Source organism: Nothobranchius furzeri, chromosome 5, assembly GCF_043380555.1.
Source record: "Nothobranchius furzeri strain GRZ-AD chromosome 5, NfurGRZ-RIMD1, whole genome shotgun sequence".
NCBI lineage: Eukaryota > Metazoa > Chordata > Actinopteri > Cyprinodontiformes > Nothobranchiidae > Nothobranchius > Nothobranchius furzeri.
This window is the reverse complement of record NC_091745.1, coordinates 9088478-9108122: the sequence shown is the minus strand read 5'-3', so window position 1 is coordinate 9108122 and position 19645 is coordinate 9088478. Positions and strand designations below refer to the sequence as shown.

Below are 19645 nucleotides of genomic sequence, written 5' to 3'. Positions count from 1 at the left end.
AGTTGACAGCTCCGCTCCTCTCTTCACTCGGGTGCCCAAAACAAACTTCCGCAGGTCAGATGACATGACTACAAAGTCTATCATCGACCTGCAACCTAGGCTGCCAAGTGTACCGATGGGCAGCCTCATGTGGCAGTGTGAGTGTCCCTCATTTCTCTATCTTGCCACACTTATGTTCGAACATGGTGTTCGTTATGGCCAAACTGCGGCTCGCACAGAAGTCCAATAATGAAACGCCACTAAAGTTCAGATCAGGCGGGCCTTTCCTCCCAATCACACCCCTCCAGGTCATGCTGTCATTGCCCACATGAGCATTGAAGTCCCCCAGCAGGACAATGGAGTCCCCTGATGGAGCACTATCAAGCACTCGTCCCAGGGTCTCCAAAAAGGGTGGGTAATCTGAACTGATATTTGGCACATAAGCAACAACAACAGTCAGGACCCGTTCCCCGACCCAAAGGCGCAGGGAAGCTACCCTCTCGTCCCCCGGGGTAAACCCCAACACACAGGCAGAGAGTCTTGGGGATCACAAAAAGCCAACCCCAGCCTTCCGCCTCTCACACGGAGCAACTCCAGCAAAGGAGAGTGTCCAACCCCTCTCAAGGACTTGGGTTCCAGAGCCAATGCTATGTGTCGAGGTGAGCCCGACTATATCTAGCCAGTACCGCTCAACCTCTGCCACAAGCTCCTGCTCCTTCCCCGCCAGCGAGGTGACGTTCGTTCCATGTCCCAGTAACCAGTTTCCTTGTCCGGGGATCGGACAGCCACGGCTTCCGCCTCGGTCTGCCACCCGATCCACACTGCACCGGACCTTTCATGTTCCTCCTGCGGGTGGTGGGTCCACATTTGGATGAGCCCATGTATCCGGTTCGGGCTGGGCCTGGCCAGGCCCCATGGGCGAAAGCCCGGCCACCGAGCGCTTGTTCACGGGCCCCAACCCCAGGCCTGGCTCCAGGGTGGGACCCCGGTAACCCTCTGGGCCGGGTGCTCCGACTCTTTGTTTAAACGTCCATGAAAGATCTTCTGAACCATTCTTTGTCTCACTTTTTGAATTGGATTACTTGAAATCTTATAGGTGAAGATGTACATGCAGTAAAGAACTTCAGATGCAATGCCTGGTGGTTAATAAGACATCTGGCTAAAAGAAAAGAGGGAGCAACCCTTCTTCATGCTTGAGTACAAAACACAAAGATTTTAAACAATGTCGAGGACTCAAACTCCATGAATACATAGATGAGTAACTAACAACAGTTCAGTCTCAGTTCCCTTACACGTCTTTAGGTTATCTCCCCATCACTCCAAGTCAATTAGATCTCGATCACTGTTGTCCTCCTGTGGTTGCCGACTCCTCAGCCATTCATCTCTTGCTTTCTTTACTTCCTGACCATAATGATAATGGAGTTTACTGAACTCCACCAGTGGATCGGACCCCACCAAAGGCCATTCGCCGTACAAAGTGGCCGGTCCATTGAGTGGCGTCACATAAGCATTCCTCCTTGGCCACAGTTTGGGGGACTTTTTGGGTACTACTGCTTTAGTTTGTATTGATGGGGCTTGTAGCACTGCACTGGCGCTGAAGCTCCTCCCCTCTCTGATGACTGTTGATATCACCTGCACAGGTAACAAGAGGCTGTTTGGATAGAGGGGACAGGCAGAGGAGCTGGACTCACCAGATCCTTGTTGTTGTTTAGCTTCTGCAGAAACAAGAATGTAAGTTATTGTTTCTAAATGTACACATTTGGTAATGAGAAAGGCAGTGGTGACATGTCACAACCAACGTGACCTGTGATCTCCTGGCCCACTGTCATGGTCTGCATCTGCGTCTCCCTCATGTATCTCCTTGTGTGCTCCATTCCCCTCTTAGAATCCCCTTATGTGTCTCTTTGTGTTTGTCATGTGTCCCCTGGTCTTCAGCCCTCCAGATTATCCCTCTCAGGTCCTGTGTTCCTTTGGTCTCCCCCAGTCACCCCTCTGCAGTTTTTTATAGGTTCAGCTTTTCATTTTATTAGTCTCTTTGGCATGTTTTCCCACAGGTTTTTGTAGTTTTCCTTCCCCTTGGAATATTAGTTACTTTTGCTGGCTTTTCTTGTCTTTAGGTTTTTACTCGTAGGTCATGTTAGTTTCCACCCTGATTAGTTAATTGCTTTCACTTGGTTTCTCTCCCCACACACCTGCAGCCTATCTGTCTCCCATCATGCCCCAGTGTATATGACCCTGTCTGTGTCTCTGTCTGTTGTTGGGTCATTGTCTGTTGTCACCTTTCTCTCGTTCTCCCCTCTAGATTTGGATCTTCGCTTTTGGATTCTAGGTTTTGTTATTTGGGGACTTTGATTTTTGTGTTTTGGCTCCCTGCCTTTTTGGACTTATTATTAATGTGGCAAGGTGGAGAAACGAGGGCCCGGGCGGGATTTGAGAGTCATGCGTGCTTATCAGTCAGCCAAAGGGACATCCCCTTGGCCAAGAACCCAGGGCGCATGATCAGTCAGGACACTGTGACAGGACGCTCACACTGCCACATCTTCCCCCCTCTTTTTCCACAAGCACGTCCTCGTGCTCCCGCGCAGGGTGCAACAAACTTCACATCCATGGACCTACTTGACAGTACTACATGGATCCTGCCGACAAAATCAAATGTGGCAAGGTGGAGAAACGAGGGCCCGGGTGGGATTTGATCCCCATACTCCCGGGTGAGAGTCATGCGCGCTTACCAGCCAGCCAAAGGGACATCCTCTTGGCCAAGTAACCAAGGCGCATGATCAGTCGGGACACTGTGACAGGACGCTCACACTGCCACATTAATAAAAGGATTTTTACTTTATTGCTCCACTAAGCGTCATCTGGTTCTCTAAATCTTTGGGTCCAAACCTTCGTTTGGCTCCCCAACGTGACACCCACCTTCATACTGCCTCCCCAGATCTCTCACCAGCTGCGACAGGAAACAGTGGCTAGCTGGGAGCAACGCTTTCACCCAGCTCTCCTTAGTCAAGTGATCTCCAGCTGCTAATCTGTAGGTTTTGAGTCCAGGCCCAAACACAAGGGAGAAGGAAAACGGTTCATCTGACTCCGAGCACTGAACTGCAAACCTCTCCAGCACAATGATGCCCAGCAGATGTCGATCGGCTGGACGGTCCTGGTAGAAGAGCAGATTAGGCTTCAGGACAAACCATCGCCGCTGATAAGTGCTGGAGTTGCTGGAATGGTCTGATTGCTGATTGGCTGCACCTGGCGGTAAGGCGTTTCCTGTTTCCTGTTTTCAGTGTTGCACTCCGTGTAGCTGTTTGGTGTTTGGGGCTCACTAAAGCTGATTTAATTTCTCTGTACTTGGATATCTCTGAGTTATTGTAGCACAAAAGCACGCTAAAACACACATTTTCTGTTGTTCCACCTAGCTTTTAGGGAACCATTTGAGTTTGGACGCAGTTTATTTGGTACTGAACAGTTTGCTCGTCCAGTTAGCTTAGCCTCAGCACGGCTATGGCTACTTCTGTCTCTGCTTCTCCGTCTCCTATCTCTTGCTCTCTGTGTCAGATGTTTAGTTACTCCTCTGCCTCCTTTAGTGATAATGGTACGTGTAATAAATGTAGCATTTTTGTAGCTTTGGAGGCGAGGGTGTCGGAATTGGAGTCCCGGCTCCGCGCTGTTGAAAAACCTGTAAACAGCCGTAGTTGTGGTGTAATCTGTTTAAGTGTAACTGGGTTTTATTGTGAAGGGGAAGGGAGAGGAAGTGATTCAATAAAAGATGGAGTTTATGTGCTCGACAAGGTGTCACTGGAATCCTTGATAAAAACACGACATGGTGTCAGAAGTGGGATCACAGTAAGTCCCTTGTCATCGGGGAGTGACAGCAAGCAGATTTGAGAGCGGTAAAGAGTTTTTTTTCTCCACAACGATAAGATGTTGGACGAAGAAGCGGGAGCTAGCGCAACGGCTACACAGCCTCGCATGCCACTGCCTCACCAGCAAGCTAACGGCAGCTACAATGCGAACGTCAACTCACCCCCGAATGCCACATTCACCATCCAGCCTCCAGAGCAGTTTGATTTCTCAAAGCCACAGCAATGGGAAAAGTGGATAAGGAGGTTTGAAAGATTCCGACTTGCTAGCAACCTGCATCTTAGCTCAGAGGCTAACCAGGTAAACACACTCATCTACTGCATGGGGGATGAAGCAGATGATATCCTCAGAGGGCAAGTTTTATCGGACATACAAAGGCAGCAGTACCAAGCAGTAAGACACGCTTTGGATACATACTTTGTTCCCAGGAAAAACATTATCTACGAGAGAGCCCGCTTTAATCAAAGAACACAGCAAGCTAATGAGGCAGTTGACTCGTTTGTCACCGCACTTTACGCTTTAGCTGAAAACTGCGGGTATGGGGCGCTGCACGATGAGTTAATAAGAGATCGCCTCGTAGTGGGACTGAGGGACATCAGCTTAGCAGAGAGACTTCAGATGGACAAAGATTTGACTTTGGAGAAAGCGGTTAATCAGGCCCGGCAGTCGGAAGTCATCAAAAAACAACAGACGGACATCAGAGGGGAAAATAAGTTGGAGATAGATGCTGTGACAGCGAAGCACAGGGAACAAAAGCGTTCAACATTCAAGCCCCGACGAGAACGTAAACACACAACAACGGATAAAACACCAAATGGGAGGTCATGCTACAGGTGTGGGAAAACCCCTGCGCATGGTAAAGGACAATGCCCAGCAAAGGAGACAATATGTCACTCATGTGGTAAAAGAGGACACTTCAGTAAAGTGTGTAAATCTGTTAAATCTGTGCATGTGATAGAAACAGAGGAATGTGATGATACACCCATGTTCCTTGGTTCTGTAGACGCAGGTTCAGACCCTTGGTATGCAGACCTTACTATCAGAAACCACAAGGTTAGATTTAAGATAGACACAGGAGCTGACGTTTCTGTTATCCCAGCCCAAATGTATTACTGCATAAACCAAAATGAGACAGGGTTATGTGAACCAGATAGACCATTGTTTGGTCCAGGTGGCACTCCACTTGATGTGTTGGGAATGAGCAGAGAAACAATTTGCAAAGGTGAACAGGAAATCCAGGAAAATGTGTACGTTATCAAAAATTTGCACATAGCACTGTTAAGCAGGCCAGCAAGTGTAAAGCTAAACCTTGTGTGTAGAGCTGACAGTATTGACATGAATGTGTTAAACGAGAACTACCCAATACTGTGTCAGGGATTAGGTTTAATGCAACAACCTTACACTATTAAGCTGAAACCCAATGCTGTGCCTTTTTCCCTGGCCACCCCAAGACGGGTCCCCATCCCTTTGTTAGGGAAGGTGAAACGAGAACTGGAAAGAATGGAGTCCATGGGAGTAATCAGCAGAGTTGAAGAACCAACAGAATGGTGTGCAGGTATGGTCCCAGTGCCAACAAAAAATGACTCTGTGCGTATTTGTGTTGACCTTACTCACCTCAATGAAGCAGTGTGCAGAGAAAAATACATCCTGCCTTCTGTTGAGCAGACACTTGGATCCCTGGCTGGAGCAAAAGTCTTCAGTAAGCTGGACGCAAACAGAGGCTTCTGGCAGGTTCCGCTGTCACCAGAGTCAGCACACTACACAACATTTATCACACCCTTTGGGCGCTTCTACTTCAACAGACTTCCCTTTGGAATAGCGTCCGCCCCAGAACATTTTCAGCGTAGAATGTCAGTGATCCTTAATGGGCTGCCAGGTGTGGTTTGTCACATGGATGACATCCTCATTTGGGGACAGGATCAGCAGGAGCACAACGCCCGGCTGCACACAGTGCTCAATAAACTGCAAGAGGCTGGTGTCACTCTAAACCTGGAGAAATGTGACCTGAGTAAACAGGAAGTGAAGTTCCTCGGACACGTTTTGTCTGCAGCGGGAGTACAGCCAGACCCAGAAAAAATTAGAGCGGTCACAGCAATGAAAGAGCCGTCAAACATCAGTGAAGTGCGCAGCTTTCTCGGGATGGTTAACCAATTAGGCAAATTCATCCCAGGACTGGCCGAAAAAGACAAGCCCCTAAGAGACCTGCTCTCGAAGAAAAATCAGTGGGTTTGGAGCTGCGCATAGCAAAAAGCATTCAATCAGCTGAAAGGAGATCTGACGTCAACTCCCATTCTTGCACTCTATGACCCAAACAAAGAGTTAAAACTGTCTGCAGATGCTTCCTCCTATGGACTGGGAGCAGTCCTCTTTCAACAAGAGGGAGAGCAATGGAGACCGGTAGCATACGCGTCTCGTTCTTTAACAGAAACAGAACAGAGGTATGCACAGGTGGAGAAGGAGGCGCTTGGACTAACGTGGGGTTGTGAGAGATTCAAAGATTTTCTTATCGGAAGACACTTCTCTCTAGAGACGGACCACAAACCACTGGTCAGCCTGCTAGGGCAGCAAGCTCTAACTGAGCTTCCACCCAGAATCCAACGGTTCCGCCTAAGGCTCATGAGGTACAGTTACACCATCTCACACATTCCAGGCAAAGAAATCCTCACAGCAGACGTGCACCCGTTGACCATGACCCTGATTCTAAGGCTACAGCTGAACTACTGGAGGGCACCAATATATATGTGGAAGAAATAGTCAAGTGCATGCCTGCTACCCCGTCATACATCACACAGTTAAGGGAACAGCTTAAAACTGACAGCATATGCTCAGATGTCATGGCTTTTTGTCAGAGCAGCTGGCCTGAATACAGCCATCTCACAGGCCCAATTAAAGCATATTGGCCACACAGAGACACATTAACAGTACACGACAATCTGCTACTCAAAGGCACCAGACTAGTTATCCCTACTGCTATGCGCCACTCTGTCCTCATTGCCCTACACGAGGGACATCAAGGAATGTCTAGATGCAGAGAGAGAGCCAGGGAGACAGTATGGTGGCCCGGTCTGAGTGGGCAAATAAACGACCTTGTGAAAAATTGCACCATATGCATCAAAGAGCGTACCAACGCAGTGGAACCTTTAATGCCAAGTCAACTCCCGGAGAGACCATGGCAAAAAGTTGGAGCTGACCTTTTTACGTTTAACAACAGCAACCATGTGCTTCTGGTGGACTACTACTCTAAATTTGTGGAAATAGCCAAACTCACTCCCACAAGATCGGAGGATGTTATAGTGCATCTAAAGTCAATCTTTTCCAGACATGGGATTCCAGAGCTTCTCTACAGTGACAATGGACCTCAGTTTTCAAGCCAACAGTTCAAAGACTTCGCAGCAGCTTATGGGTTCATGCACGTAACGAGCAGTCCAGGATTTGCACAAAGCAATGGTGAGGCTGAGCGTCATGTCCAAACTGTGAAAAGTCTACTAAAGAAAGCAAAAGACCCATATCTGGCACTTCTAGCCTACAGAGCGACCCCATTGGCTAATGGATATAGCCCAGCGCAACTACTAATGGGACGAAGACTGCGCACGCCAGTCCCCCAGCTTCCTTCTTTACTCAATCCCAGCCTTCCGAATGGAGCTACAGTGTTGACAAAAGCGAGAGAGAGAGTGATGAAGGACAGTGCTGCGTACAACAGGAGACATCGTGTGACAGAACTTCCTCCGCTCTCTCCTGGGCAACCAGTGTGGATTACAGACACCAGACGAGAAGGGACTGTCATATCCTCTCACTCCACACCCCGCTCATACATTGTAGAGACCCCTTCAGGAGCCATCAGGAGAAACCGGCATCACCTTCAGCCATTGCCAGATGCCACTCCAAAGTTACAAACCCCAAGCACGCCAGTCAGACCAACAGAGAACGCCCTGCCTGCTTCAAACCTATCGGCGGCTACTACTCTGACTCCTAAGATAGCAGACGCAGGCCCTGTTAGAACTAGGGCTGGTAGGGTTGTCATAAAACCACAACGACTGGACTTGTGAAGAAAAAATAAAAAATAAAAAACTGAAAGTTCTTATAAGCTGAAGAGTTGAACATGTTTCTATGAAAGGTTCTAAGAAAAAAAAAGTACAGTGTTCTTATATGCAGTAAAAGTTATTGTAAGTTTGATGTTTCAGCGAAAGGAGGATGTGGTGTAATCTGTTTAAGTGTAACTGGGTTTTATTGTGAAGGGGAAGGGAGAGGAAGTGATTCAATAAAAGATGGAGTTTGTGTGCTCGACAAGGTGTCACTGGAATCCTTGATAAAAACACGACAGTAGTTACTTAGCTAGCGCGGGGCTAACTAGCTCAGAACCACCACGTAGCGACCCTCCAGTGGAACCCGAGCAGCCGGGACCTCAGGCCGGCTGGGTGACGGTACGCAGGAAGCATAGAACCCAGCCCGTGGGTCACCACCAACCCATCCACGTTTCTAATAGATTTTCCCCGCTCAGTGACGCACCCACTGATAAGCCGACTCTGATCATTGGCAGCTCCATAGTCAGAAACGTGGCATTAGAGACTCCAGCAACCATAGTTAAATGTTTACCTGGGGCCAGAGCGGGCGACATTAAATCTTATCTGAAACTGCTGGCTAAGGATAAGCGTAAATACAGTAAGATTGTTATTCACGCTGGCGGTAACGACACCCGGTTACGCCAATCGGAGGTCACTAAAATTAATGTTGCTTCGGTGTGTAAGTTTGCCAAAACAATGTCGGACTCCGTAATTTTCTCTGGCCCCCTGCCTGATTGGACCAGTGACGACATGTTTAGCCGCATGCTGTCCTTCAACCGCTGGTTGTCTAGGTGGTGTCCTGAAAACAACGTGGGCTACATTGATAATTGGAAAACTTTTTGGGGAAAACCTGGTCTGATGCGGAGAGACGGCATCCATCCCTCTTTGGATGGTGCAGCTCTTCTTTCTAGGAATATGGCCAGTTTTATTAGTCCTCCATGACAACCCAGGGTCCAGACCAGGAAGCAGAGTCGTAGTTTAACCCACCCCTCTGCAGCTTCTGTACTGTTACCCACCCACTACCCCATGGAGACAGTGTCTTGCCCACGGCCAAAATCACACAGATTAAATATCAGGCTTAATAAAGCAAACCATGGAAATCTCATAAATATTAGAACAAATTCAACTGAGCAGAAAACTAGAAAAATTAAATGTGGGTTGTTGAACATTAGATCCATTTTTTCTAAGACTTTGTTAGTTAATGAGTTGATTTGTGATAATCAGATCTCTTTGCTCTCTCACAGAATCCTGGCTGCAGCAAGAGGACTATGTTAGCTTAAACGAGTCGACTCCTTCAAATTATTTAAATCATCATATTGCTCGAAGTACAGGGCGAGGAGGAGGAGTGGCAACCATTTTTCATTCGGACTTATTAATCAGTCCCTTACAGATTAATAGTTACAGTTCGTTTGAACATCTTATTCTTAGTTTTCCTAATCCAGATTGCAAAACTGTAAAACCACTCTTGTTTGTAGTTTTACATCGTCCACCAGGCCCTTACACTGAGTTTTTGGATAAGATCTCTGATTTTTTATCTGATTTGGTGCTAAATACTGATAAGATCATTGTAGTGGGGGATTTCAACATTCATGTGGACATCGAAAATGATTGCCTCAATGTAGCCTTTAGTAATATCTTAGACTCAATTGGTTTTACTCAAAGAATACATAGCTCCACCCACTCCTGCCATCATACGTTGGACCTTGTTCTGACTTATGGCATTGAGTGTGAGGAAATAACAATCTTTCCACATAATCCAGTCCTCTCGGACCACTTTCTGATAACCTTTGAGTTTTTTATAACTGAGTTCTCGAGACATGAAAGTAAATTTCATTATAGTCGGTCTCTATCCGACAACGCAGTTGCGTCTTTTCAATCAACTGTTCCATCTTTACTGTCCTCAGCATCTCAGAGGCATGTAGCAGAGGGCAATATTTTCTGTTCTAGCCCCTCACAAATTGATGCCTTAGTTCATCATGTTAATTCCTCTTTACGTGTGGCATTAGATGATGTTGCCCCTTTAAAAAAGAAGGTAATTAGGGACAGGAAGTTGGCTCCCTGGTTTAACTCTCATCTACGAGCCTTAAAACAAAACTCTAGGAAATTGGAGAGAACATGGCGCTCTACGCACCATGAGGAGGCCTACTTGTCCTGGAAAAATAGTCTTGTGCTTTATAAAAATAAGCTTCAACAAACTAGAACTGCTTATTTTTCAGCATTAATTGAGGAGAATAAGCATAATCCGAAATTTCTTTTCAGTACAGTTGCTAAACTTACGCGGAATCATAGCTCTGAGCCATCTATTCCCTTAGCCCTCAGCAGCAATGACTTCATGGGATTTTTTACAAGTAAAATTAATTCTATTAGAAACAAAATCTTTAGCATCCTCCCTAATGCGATTTCTTCTTCCTCAGTAAGTGATGCAGCTTCAGAGGTGACTATAGAACCTCATCTGTGCTTGAACCGTTTTGATCCAGTTGAGCTTTCAGAGTTATCAAAAATATTAGCTTCATCTAAACCTTCAACTTGCATTTTGGATCCAATCCCAACCAAATTATTTAAAGATGCATTTCCTTTGGTTACTGCCCCCATTCTAGATATAATCAATCTATCCATAGTAAATGGGTATGTACCACAAGATTTTAAGGTTGCTGTAATCAAACCTTCACTTAAGAAGCCTTCTCTGGATCCAGATGACCCAATGAATTATAGACCAATATCTAACCTTCCACTTTTATCCAAAGTCCTGGAGAAAATAGTGGCCATCCAAGTATGTCAGCATTTAAACACTAATGATCTGTTTGAGGAATTTCAGTCTGGTTTTAGAGAGTATCACAGCACTGAAACTGCATTAGTGAGAGTTACAAATGATATTCTCATGGCCTCAGATAAGAATCTTGTGTCTGTTCTAGTCTTGTTAGATCTCAGTGCTGCCTTTGACACAGTTGATCACAATGTTCTTTTAGAAAGACTTGAACATGTTGTAGGGATCAAAGGAACAGCGTTAGGCTGGTTTAAGTCCTACCTGTCTGACAGATTTCATTTTGTAAACGTACATGACAAATCTTCTTCATACTCCAGGGTTACTTGCGGAGTACCACAGGGTTCAGTGCTTGGGCCAATTCTTTTTACTATATATATGCTCCCAATTGGTAAAATCATTAGACAGCATGGGATAAACGTCCACTGTTATGCTGACGATACTCAGTTATATTTATCCATTAACCCTGATGAACCTAATCGGTTGGGTAGATTACAGGCTTGTCTTGAGGACATAAAAATTGGATGACTCTAAACTTCTTGCTTTTAAATCAAGACAAGACGGAAGTTCTCATCTTTGGACCAGAAATCCAGAAAAGGAAATTGCTTAGCCAATCGCCTGACCTGAATGGCATTACATTAATCTCCGAGAGCAAAGCAAGGAACCTTTGTGTTATCTTTGACCAGGACATGTCATTCAAATCCCAGGTTTCACAAGTTTGTCGGATTTCCTTTTTCCACCTTCGGAATATTGCTAAGATTAGAAGCATACTTTCCAGGAGTGATGCTGAAAAACTAGTTCATGCATTTATTACATCAACACTGGATTACTGTAATTCATTACTCTCAGGAAGTCCACAGAATGTAGTTAAAAGTCTTCAGCTTGTCCAAAATGCTGCAGCTAGAGTTCTGATGAGAATTAAAAAGATAGATCATATCTCTCCTGTCTTAGCTTCCCTACACTGGCTACCTGTTAAATTCAGAATAGATTTTAAGATCCTTCTTCTCACATATAAAGCTCTTAATAATCAAGGTCCATCATACATCAGTAATCTGATTGTTCCATATGTTCCTAACCGAGCACTTCGCTCTCAGACTGCAGGTCTATTGGTGGTTCCAAGAATATCTAAACTTAGGATGGGAGGCAGATCTTTTAGTTATCAGGCTCCTCTCCTGTGGAACCAGCTCCCAGCTTTAGTCCGTGAGGCAGACACCTTGTCTACTTTTAAGACTAGGCTTAAAACATTTTTATTTGATAGGGCCTATGGTTAAAATCTGATGTTAGCCTAAATCTGGACAAGTGGGGGAGTACAGGGAGGTGGAGTGTACAGTCGGTAAAGACGGCTCTCCCTTGCCCTGCCTCCAACATGCCTACATCTAAATAGGATAGATTATCCAGAGTTAACTCTGTAGTTATGCTGCTATAGGCTTAGACTGCTGGAGGCCACACTGACCACTTTTCACACTCTACTGCTTTATTATACAGTCTGCTCTTTAACTGTACTATTTTGTGCAATTTCAGCTGTTAACTTTATTTTCTCTGTAAGTGTTTTTCTCCCCAGAAGAAGCCACAATGACGTTCTGCTGAGCTGTGGTGGCCTCATGGAGGGGGCCATCGTCTAGCACACTGCTGCTAACCACTAATACATTCTCTCTCTCCTGATACAGTTTTAGCCATTTGCTTAAACACGATTGACAGATGCTAAAACCAAAGGAACCCAACTTGAAGTTGTTGTGGCTCTGCCTTAAACAAAGTGTAACCATACCTTAGACAAAATTGCTGCTTTGCACTTTGGTTGCAATTCTGCAAAACACTAGCTCCTTTCTACAACACACTTGCTCCTGCTCACAACACACTATTTCATACATAAGCACTTTGTTCAAAAAGTAAATCTCGCAATACCATTGGGAAAACACAGCTATTCAAAATACAAAACACAGTCTGTCATTGAAAACAATTAGACACACACCTGAAAACAATTACTAACAAAACTGAACACCAATCAGTCAGCTACAAAAAGGCCTTAGCTAAGCCATTTTGGAGAACTTGCCAGCATGGAGGGGGGGAGAGCTAGAGGCAGAGCAAGAGGAGGACGTGGACGAAGAGGCCGTGCAAGGACCATAATTTCTGATGACATTAGGGCAACTGTGGTGGACCATGTCATAAACCATGGTCTGACCATGAGGGAAGCTGGACAGAGAGTCCACCCCAATCTTAGCCGTTTCACGGTCGCATCCATCATAAGGACATCCAGACAGGAAAACAGGTATGTCTTCAATTCCTCTACTACAGTAATGTAGCTTGAGTATTTACAGTACTGTCTCATCTTACAGTTTTGGCCATTTGCTTAAACACGATTGACAGATGCTAAAACCAAAGGAACCCAACTTGAAGTTGTTGTGGCTCTGCCTTAAACAAAGTGTAACCATACCTTAGACAAAAGTGCTGCTTTGCACTTTGGTTGCAATTCTGCAAAACACTAGCTCCTTTCTACAACACACTTGCTCCTGCTCACAACACACTATTTCATACATAAGACACTTTGTTCAAAAAGTAAATCTCGCAGTACCATTGGGAAAACACAGCTATTCAAAATACAAAACACAGTCTGTCATTGAAAACAATTAGACACACACCTGAAAACAATTACTAACAAAACTGAACACCAATCAGTCAGCTACAAAAAGGCCTTAGCTAAGCCATTTTGGAGAACTTGCCAGCATGGAGGGGGGGAGAGCTAGAGGCAGAGCAAGAGGAGGACGTGGACGAAGAGGCCGTGCAAGGACCATAATTTCTAATGACATTAGGGCAACTGTGGTGGACCATGTCATAAACCGTGGTCTGACCATGAGGGAAGCTGGACAGAGAGTCCACCCCAATCTTAGCCGTTTCACGGTCACATCCATCATAAGGACATTCAGACAGGAAAACAGGTATGTCTTCAATTCCTCTACTACGGTAATGTAGCTTGAGTATTTACAGTACTGTCTCATCTTACATGTATATGTAACGTACATGTACTGTTACACCAGTACTGTACTGAAGGGTGGCTCCTTGTGTTGTGACACATATAATCATGTCTTGAGATGTTTTACAGTACTGTAATACAAGTACAGTAAATACAGTAAAATACAGTTTGTATAGTACTGAAAAATAGAACAAAACGATTCCAAATACTGGTTGCATTGTTTTCTACAGAATGATCAGAAGACCTACTGGCGGTGGACGTCAACGCCTATTTACTGAACAACAAGAACTTGCATTAGTGGACATGGTCAGGGCAAATAATGCGATCCGTCTCCACCAGCAACAGAGTCACATAATTGTAGACAGACTGAGTTTTGGCAATATGAATACAGTATGCATTACCACCATTAGACGCATCTTGACAAAGCACCATATTACAATGAAACAACTGTACAGGGTTCCATTTCAAAGGAACAATGCCAGAGTGAAGGAACTTCGACGTGAATACGTACAGGTAAGTGTTTCAGTCCTCTACATTTACAATACAAAAGAGGAGAGGGCAAATAATGCGATCCGTCTCCACCAGCAACAGAGTCACATAATTGTAGACAGACTGAGTTTTGGCAATATGAATACAGTATGCATTACCACCATTAGACGCATCTTGACAAAGCACCATATTACAATGAAACAACTGTACAGGGTTCCATTTCAAAGGAACAATGCCAGAGTGAAGGAACTTCGACGTGAATACGTACAGGTAAGTGTTTCAGTCCTCTACATTTACAATACAAAAGAGGAGCAGTCAAATAGCTGAGTCTGTACCATTGGATCAGTACCACATTGACACTGTATATTCAGAAAGCTAAACCGGCCCCTGTGTGATGAGGTGGTTCAATTCTGTATCAGTGTAGTTGTGTGCTTTGAGTAATGCCATCCATACAGTACTGTACAATACAGTAATATGCACTTTTTCTTGCAGAGAATGCTCGCCATGGATGGAGCTGCTCAGCCTCATGAGTGTATTTACATTGATGAGGCTGGATTCAATCTGACAAAAAACAGACGACGGGGGCGTAATCTTATTGGCCAAAGGGCAATTGTGCACGTCCCTGGGCAACGTGGAGGAAATATTACATTGTGTGCTGCCATTAGCCTTCAAGGGCTTCTGCACCGTCATGCCAAATTGGGGCCCTACAATTCACAGGAAATACTCACATTTCTTGATGGTCTACATGATATCGTCATACAGAATAGACCAGAGCAGCCCAGGTTTGTTGTTGTGTGGGATAATGTTAGTTTCCACCGGGCTGCTCTGGTCCAAGACTGGTTTACTCATCATGAAGGATTTGAAGTGGTGTACTTGCCCCCTTACTCCCCATTTTTGAATCCTATAGAGGAGTTCTTTTCAGCATGGAGATGGCGCGTATATGACCGCCAACCGCACGCCCGAATGCCACTTTTACAAGCAATGGAACAGGCCTGCGGAGATATTGAAATCAGGTCAATTCAGGGATGGATTAGACACACAAGGGGATTTTTTCTTCCCGAAGTTTAGCCGGAGAAGATATTGCTTGCGATGTGGACGAGGTCCTGTGGCCCGACCCCGACAGACGGCAGGATCCAAACATGTAACTTCTTTTGTGTGAAGTTCAGTTTGTTTTATTTTTGCTTTACAGTAACTGAATTTCCTGTCATATGAATTTCACTACTGTAATGTAATTGCAGTAATGTTGATTTCAGTATTTTATTTTTGGAATTATGAGAAACATTTGGAATTGTAACTGAATAAATACAGTACGAGTGAAAGACTGCAGTGTTTTATTTAAAGTAGACTAGTGTGTTGCCACAGATATGAGAGTGTATTGACATGTGGAAGTGGGCATCATTTAGTCATCAAAGTGAGGTTTTGACAAAGGATTGTTCAGTTTTGATGGCAGAGTTTTTATCTGGCATAGATGTGAATGGTTTTATTTCCCAGTGTTCTTCCGTACTTCCTTGTGTGTAGAGTTTTGGCACCATGTGTCACGGTCCGTGGTGAGCTCCCTGCACATAACCAGCTTTTCTGAATAATGTTTGCAGGTGGGCGTGTCTGAGAGTCTCCAGCTGCAGCTCATCCTGTCATCACGGTCCAGGGGATTTAAGGAGCAGTGTGACTCTTCACTTCGCCGGATGATTGCTCAATTTTGGGTAGCTCTAGCCTCTGACCCGTTTTTTGATCCTGTGTTCCGTCTTGTTACCAGATCTTGAGAATTATTCGCTGGATCTCTTCAACCTGAAAAGACCCTGACTTCTCTTCCTTGCTCTACTCCAGGTTTCACTCCACACTCCACCATCTCAACACCAGCTCGGATCCCTGCACTTCATGTCACGCTGTCTCCTCCCCTGGCCGCCCGCTCTCAGCCGCTCACCTGCACCCACCAAGCCTCTACTCCTACCTCCTCTCTGATCCAACAGTTCCTCCTCCTTCTGGAGCCTTCCTGCTCACCCGGACCTGACCAATCCCTCCGGAAGTTCTCACCACTACTACAATCAGTAAGCTCCACTCCCAATATCATTCCCCGTCATTCCCTCCATATATTCACTCTGTCTCCTTCCTCAGAGTTCCATCCGGAAATCTTGCTGCCTGCCTGCCCGTCGTCTGTTCCCGTCCTTGCTCTGCAGTATATAATAAAGTCGTTTTACTTACTTACCAGTTCCTGTTTGGTGATTCTGCATGTCGTGGGTCAAAGGACTGCCGCCCGCCATGACACCATGAGTCAAGTTTTGCAAAGTGTGTTCAAGCAATTGACTAAAACTGTACATGTATATGTAACGTACATGTACTGTTACACCAGTACTGTACTGAAGGGTGGCTCCTTGTGTTGTGACACATATAATCATGTCTTGAGATGTTTTACAGTACTGTAATACAAGTACAGTAAATACAGTAAAATACAGTTTGTATAGTAATGAAAAATAGAACAAAACGATTCCAAATACTGGTTGCATTGTTTTCTACAGAATGATCAGAAGACCTACTGGCGGTGGACGTCAACGCCTATTTACTGAACAACAAGAACTTGCATTAGTGGACATGGTCAGGGCAAATAATGCGATCCGTCTCCACCAGCTACAGAGTCACATAATTGCAGATAGACTGAGTTTTGGCAATATGAATACAGTATGCATTACCACCATTAGACGCACCATATTACAATGAAACAACTGTACAGGGTTCCATTTCAAAGGAACAATGCCAGAGTGAAGGAACTTCGACGTGAATACGTACAGGTAAGTGTTTCAGTCCTCTACATTTACAATACAAAAGAGGAGCAGTCAAATAGCTGAGTCTGTACCATTGGATCAGTACCACATTGACACTGTATATTCAGAAAGCTAAACCGGCCCCTGTGTGATGAGGTGGTTCAATTCTGTATCAGTGTAGTTGTGTACTTTGAGTAATGCCATCCATACAGTACTGTACAGTACAGTAATATGTACTTTTTCTTGCAGAGAATAATCGCCATGGATGGAGCTGCTCAGCCTCATGAGTGTATTTACATCGATGAGGCTGGATTCAATCTGACAAAAAGCAGACGACGGGGGCGTAATCTTATTGGCCAAAGGGCAATTGTGCACGTCCCTGGGCAACGTGGAGGAAATATTACATTGTGTGCTGCCATTAGCCTTCAAGGGCTACTGCACCATCATGCCAAATTGGGGCCCTACAATTCACAGGAAATACTCACATTTCTTGATGGTCTACATGATATCGTCATACAGAATAGACCAGAGCAGCCCAGGTTTGTTGTTGTGTGGGATAATGTTAGTTTCCACCGGGCTGCTCTGGTCCAAGACTGGTTTACTCATCATGAAGGATTTGAAGTGGTGTACTTGCCCCCTTACTCCCCATTTTTGAATCCTATAGAGGAGTTCTTTTCAGCATGGAGATGGCGTGTATATGACCGCCAACCGCACGCCCGAATGCCACTTTCACAAGCAATGGAACAGGCCTGCGGAGATATTGAAATCAGGTAGATTCAGGGATGGATTAGACACACAAGGGGATTTTTTCCCCGATGTTTAGCCGGAGAAGATATTGCTTGCGATGTGGACGAGGTCCTGTGGCCCGACCCCGACAGACGGCAGGATCCAAACATGTAACTACTTTTGTGTGAAGTTCAGTTTGTTTTATTTTTGCTTTACAGTAACTGAATTTCCTGTCATATGAATTTCACTACTGTAATGTAATTGCAGTAATGTTGATTTCAGTATTTTATTTTTGGAATTATGAGAAACAACTGGAATTGTAACTGAATAAATACAGTACAAGTGAAAGACTGCAGTGTTTTATTTAAAGTAGACTAGTGTGTTGCCGCAGATATGAGAGTGTATTGACATGTGGAAGTGGGCATCATTTAGTCATCAAAGTGAGGTTTTGACAAAGGATTGTTCAGTTTTGATGGCAGAGTTTGTATCTGGCATAGATGTGAATGGTTTTATTTCCCAGTGTTCTTCCGTACTTCCTTGTGTGTAGAGTTTTCGCACCATGAGCCAAGTTTTGCAAAGTGTGTCCAAGCAATTGACTAAAACTGTAATAACTTTTTGCTTTCATTGACTTTTGATGTGCTAATACTAGTTTATCCGTTTAATTATAGATCCACTAGAATAAATACAATAAAGTTTATCTTTCACCAAATACAATATTTACTAAGACATCACAATATAACTATAGACACATTACGTGTGTGTGTGTGTGTGTGTGTGTGTGTGTGTGTGTGTGTGTGTGTGTGTGTGTGTGTGTGTGTGTGTGTGTGTGTGTGTGTGTGTGTGTGTGTGTGTGTGTGTGTGTGTGCCTGCTCTGTCTTCTCGATCCCCAGTGAGTCGTGGAGGATGGCTGCTTATACTGAGCCAGGATTCTCTGGAGGTTTCTTCCTGTTAAAAGGGAGTTTTCCTCTCCATAATCGCTGCATGCTTGCTTATTATGAGGATTGCTGTATAGTCACTGACACTAGTCAGTGACTTGATGCAATTTGCTGGGTTCCTTATATAGGAAACATTATTTCTGATTGGCTTAATGAACTGTGAATTGGAATGTTCATTATGTGAAGTGCCTTGAGTCGACTCTTGTCGTGATTTGGCGCTATATAAATAAACCTGAATTGAATTTAATTGAATAAGTGGCAGTTTGCTCTTTCTGTCAAATCAGAAAAAATAAATGGTTGTTGATGATGTAATAAGAAGACTAACATGAGATCTTGTGTTTGATGAAAACCTTTTTGTAGAGATATCCTTCTTTATCCACCGGAAAGGTGCATGATAGGTAATGGGTCATAATCTTCTCGTGGATCTTCATTTTCACTTCTAATAAGACAAAGTGATGATTATTTAGGAATGTGGAAAATTAACGCCATTAAAACTTGTGAAAAGGTGATCCTCCCATCAGAGTGATTCTATGAATAATCACGTAGCTTGACTCAAACCTGATTTAGACATGCAGGCAAGCCCAAATTGTGCTTTATTACGAGATTAATACTTGTAAATAAACTTAAATTTAACACTTTGGCTTCTCATTGTTGCAGTAAGTTTTAATTATTACTAGAATCTAATGATAAAAATCTGCATACATTTTCTCTTCATTTTTCAATTTTTTTAAAAATCCTTTATATAAGTAAAATAAATTATTACCAATTCAGTACATCATGTGGAATCTATTTGTGTGCTTTTGTGAAGTATGCTTTATTGTGTGTTGTTATTTTACATTTTAAACAGGTCAGTAATGTGCCATTCCCATCTGTACCGGGTCGGCCCGGGCCGGGTAGCCCCAGTCGGCCCCAGCCTGGCCCGGTTGATTCCACACATCCTTGTCTTAAGCCCATGTGGGCTGATTCTACCCACCAATCAGAGGCTTGCTCTAATGGAAGGTGTGAATTTGCTGTCAGCAGTGGGTGTGTTGGCCCTGGTCGGCCTGAAGCAGACCCCCTCGAGAAGAGGGCTGAGAATGAGCCTTGGTTGGCCCGGAAAAATACCAGGCCACCCA

At 44.5% G+C, this 19645-nt stretch overlaps 1 protein-coding gene across 1 annotated transcript; it reads right to left on the bottom strand.

Moving 5' to 3' along the window:
* Window positions 1–1293: 1293 nt before the first annotated feature.
* On the bottom strand, window positions 1294–19088 carry pheta2 (PH domain containing endocytic trafficking adaptor 2). Its single transcript, XM_070551888.1, has 4 exons — window positions 18881–19088; window positions 15909–15922; window positions 2896–3182; window positions 1294–1694 (listed from the first exon to the last, which is right to left on the bottom strand). The coding sequence occupies exons 1-4, from the start codon at window positions 18959–18961 to the stop codon at window positions 1294–1296; spliced, it is 783 nt and encodes a 260-aa protein (XP_070407989.1). The 5' UTR covers window positions 18962–19088.
* Window positions 19089–19645: the final 557 nt, after the last annotated feature.

What these genes read in the sequence shown, in the direction of transcription:
- pheta2 (XM_070551888.1), bottom strand. Translation starts at nt 18,961, where the DNA reads ATGAAGATCCACGAGAAGATTATGACCCATTACCTATCATGCACCTTT. An exon ending in TCTGGGGAGGCAGTATGAAG is followed by an intron (nt 1,695 to 2,895) that starts GTGGGTGTCACG and finishes TTGTTTCTGCAG; the next exon opens with AAGCTAAACAACAACAAGGA.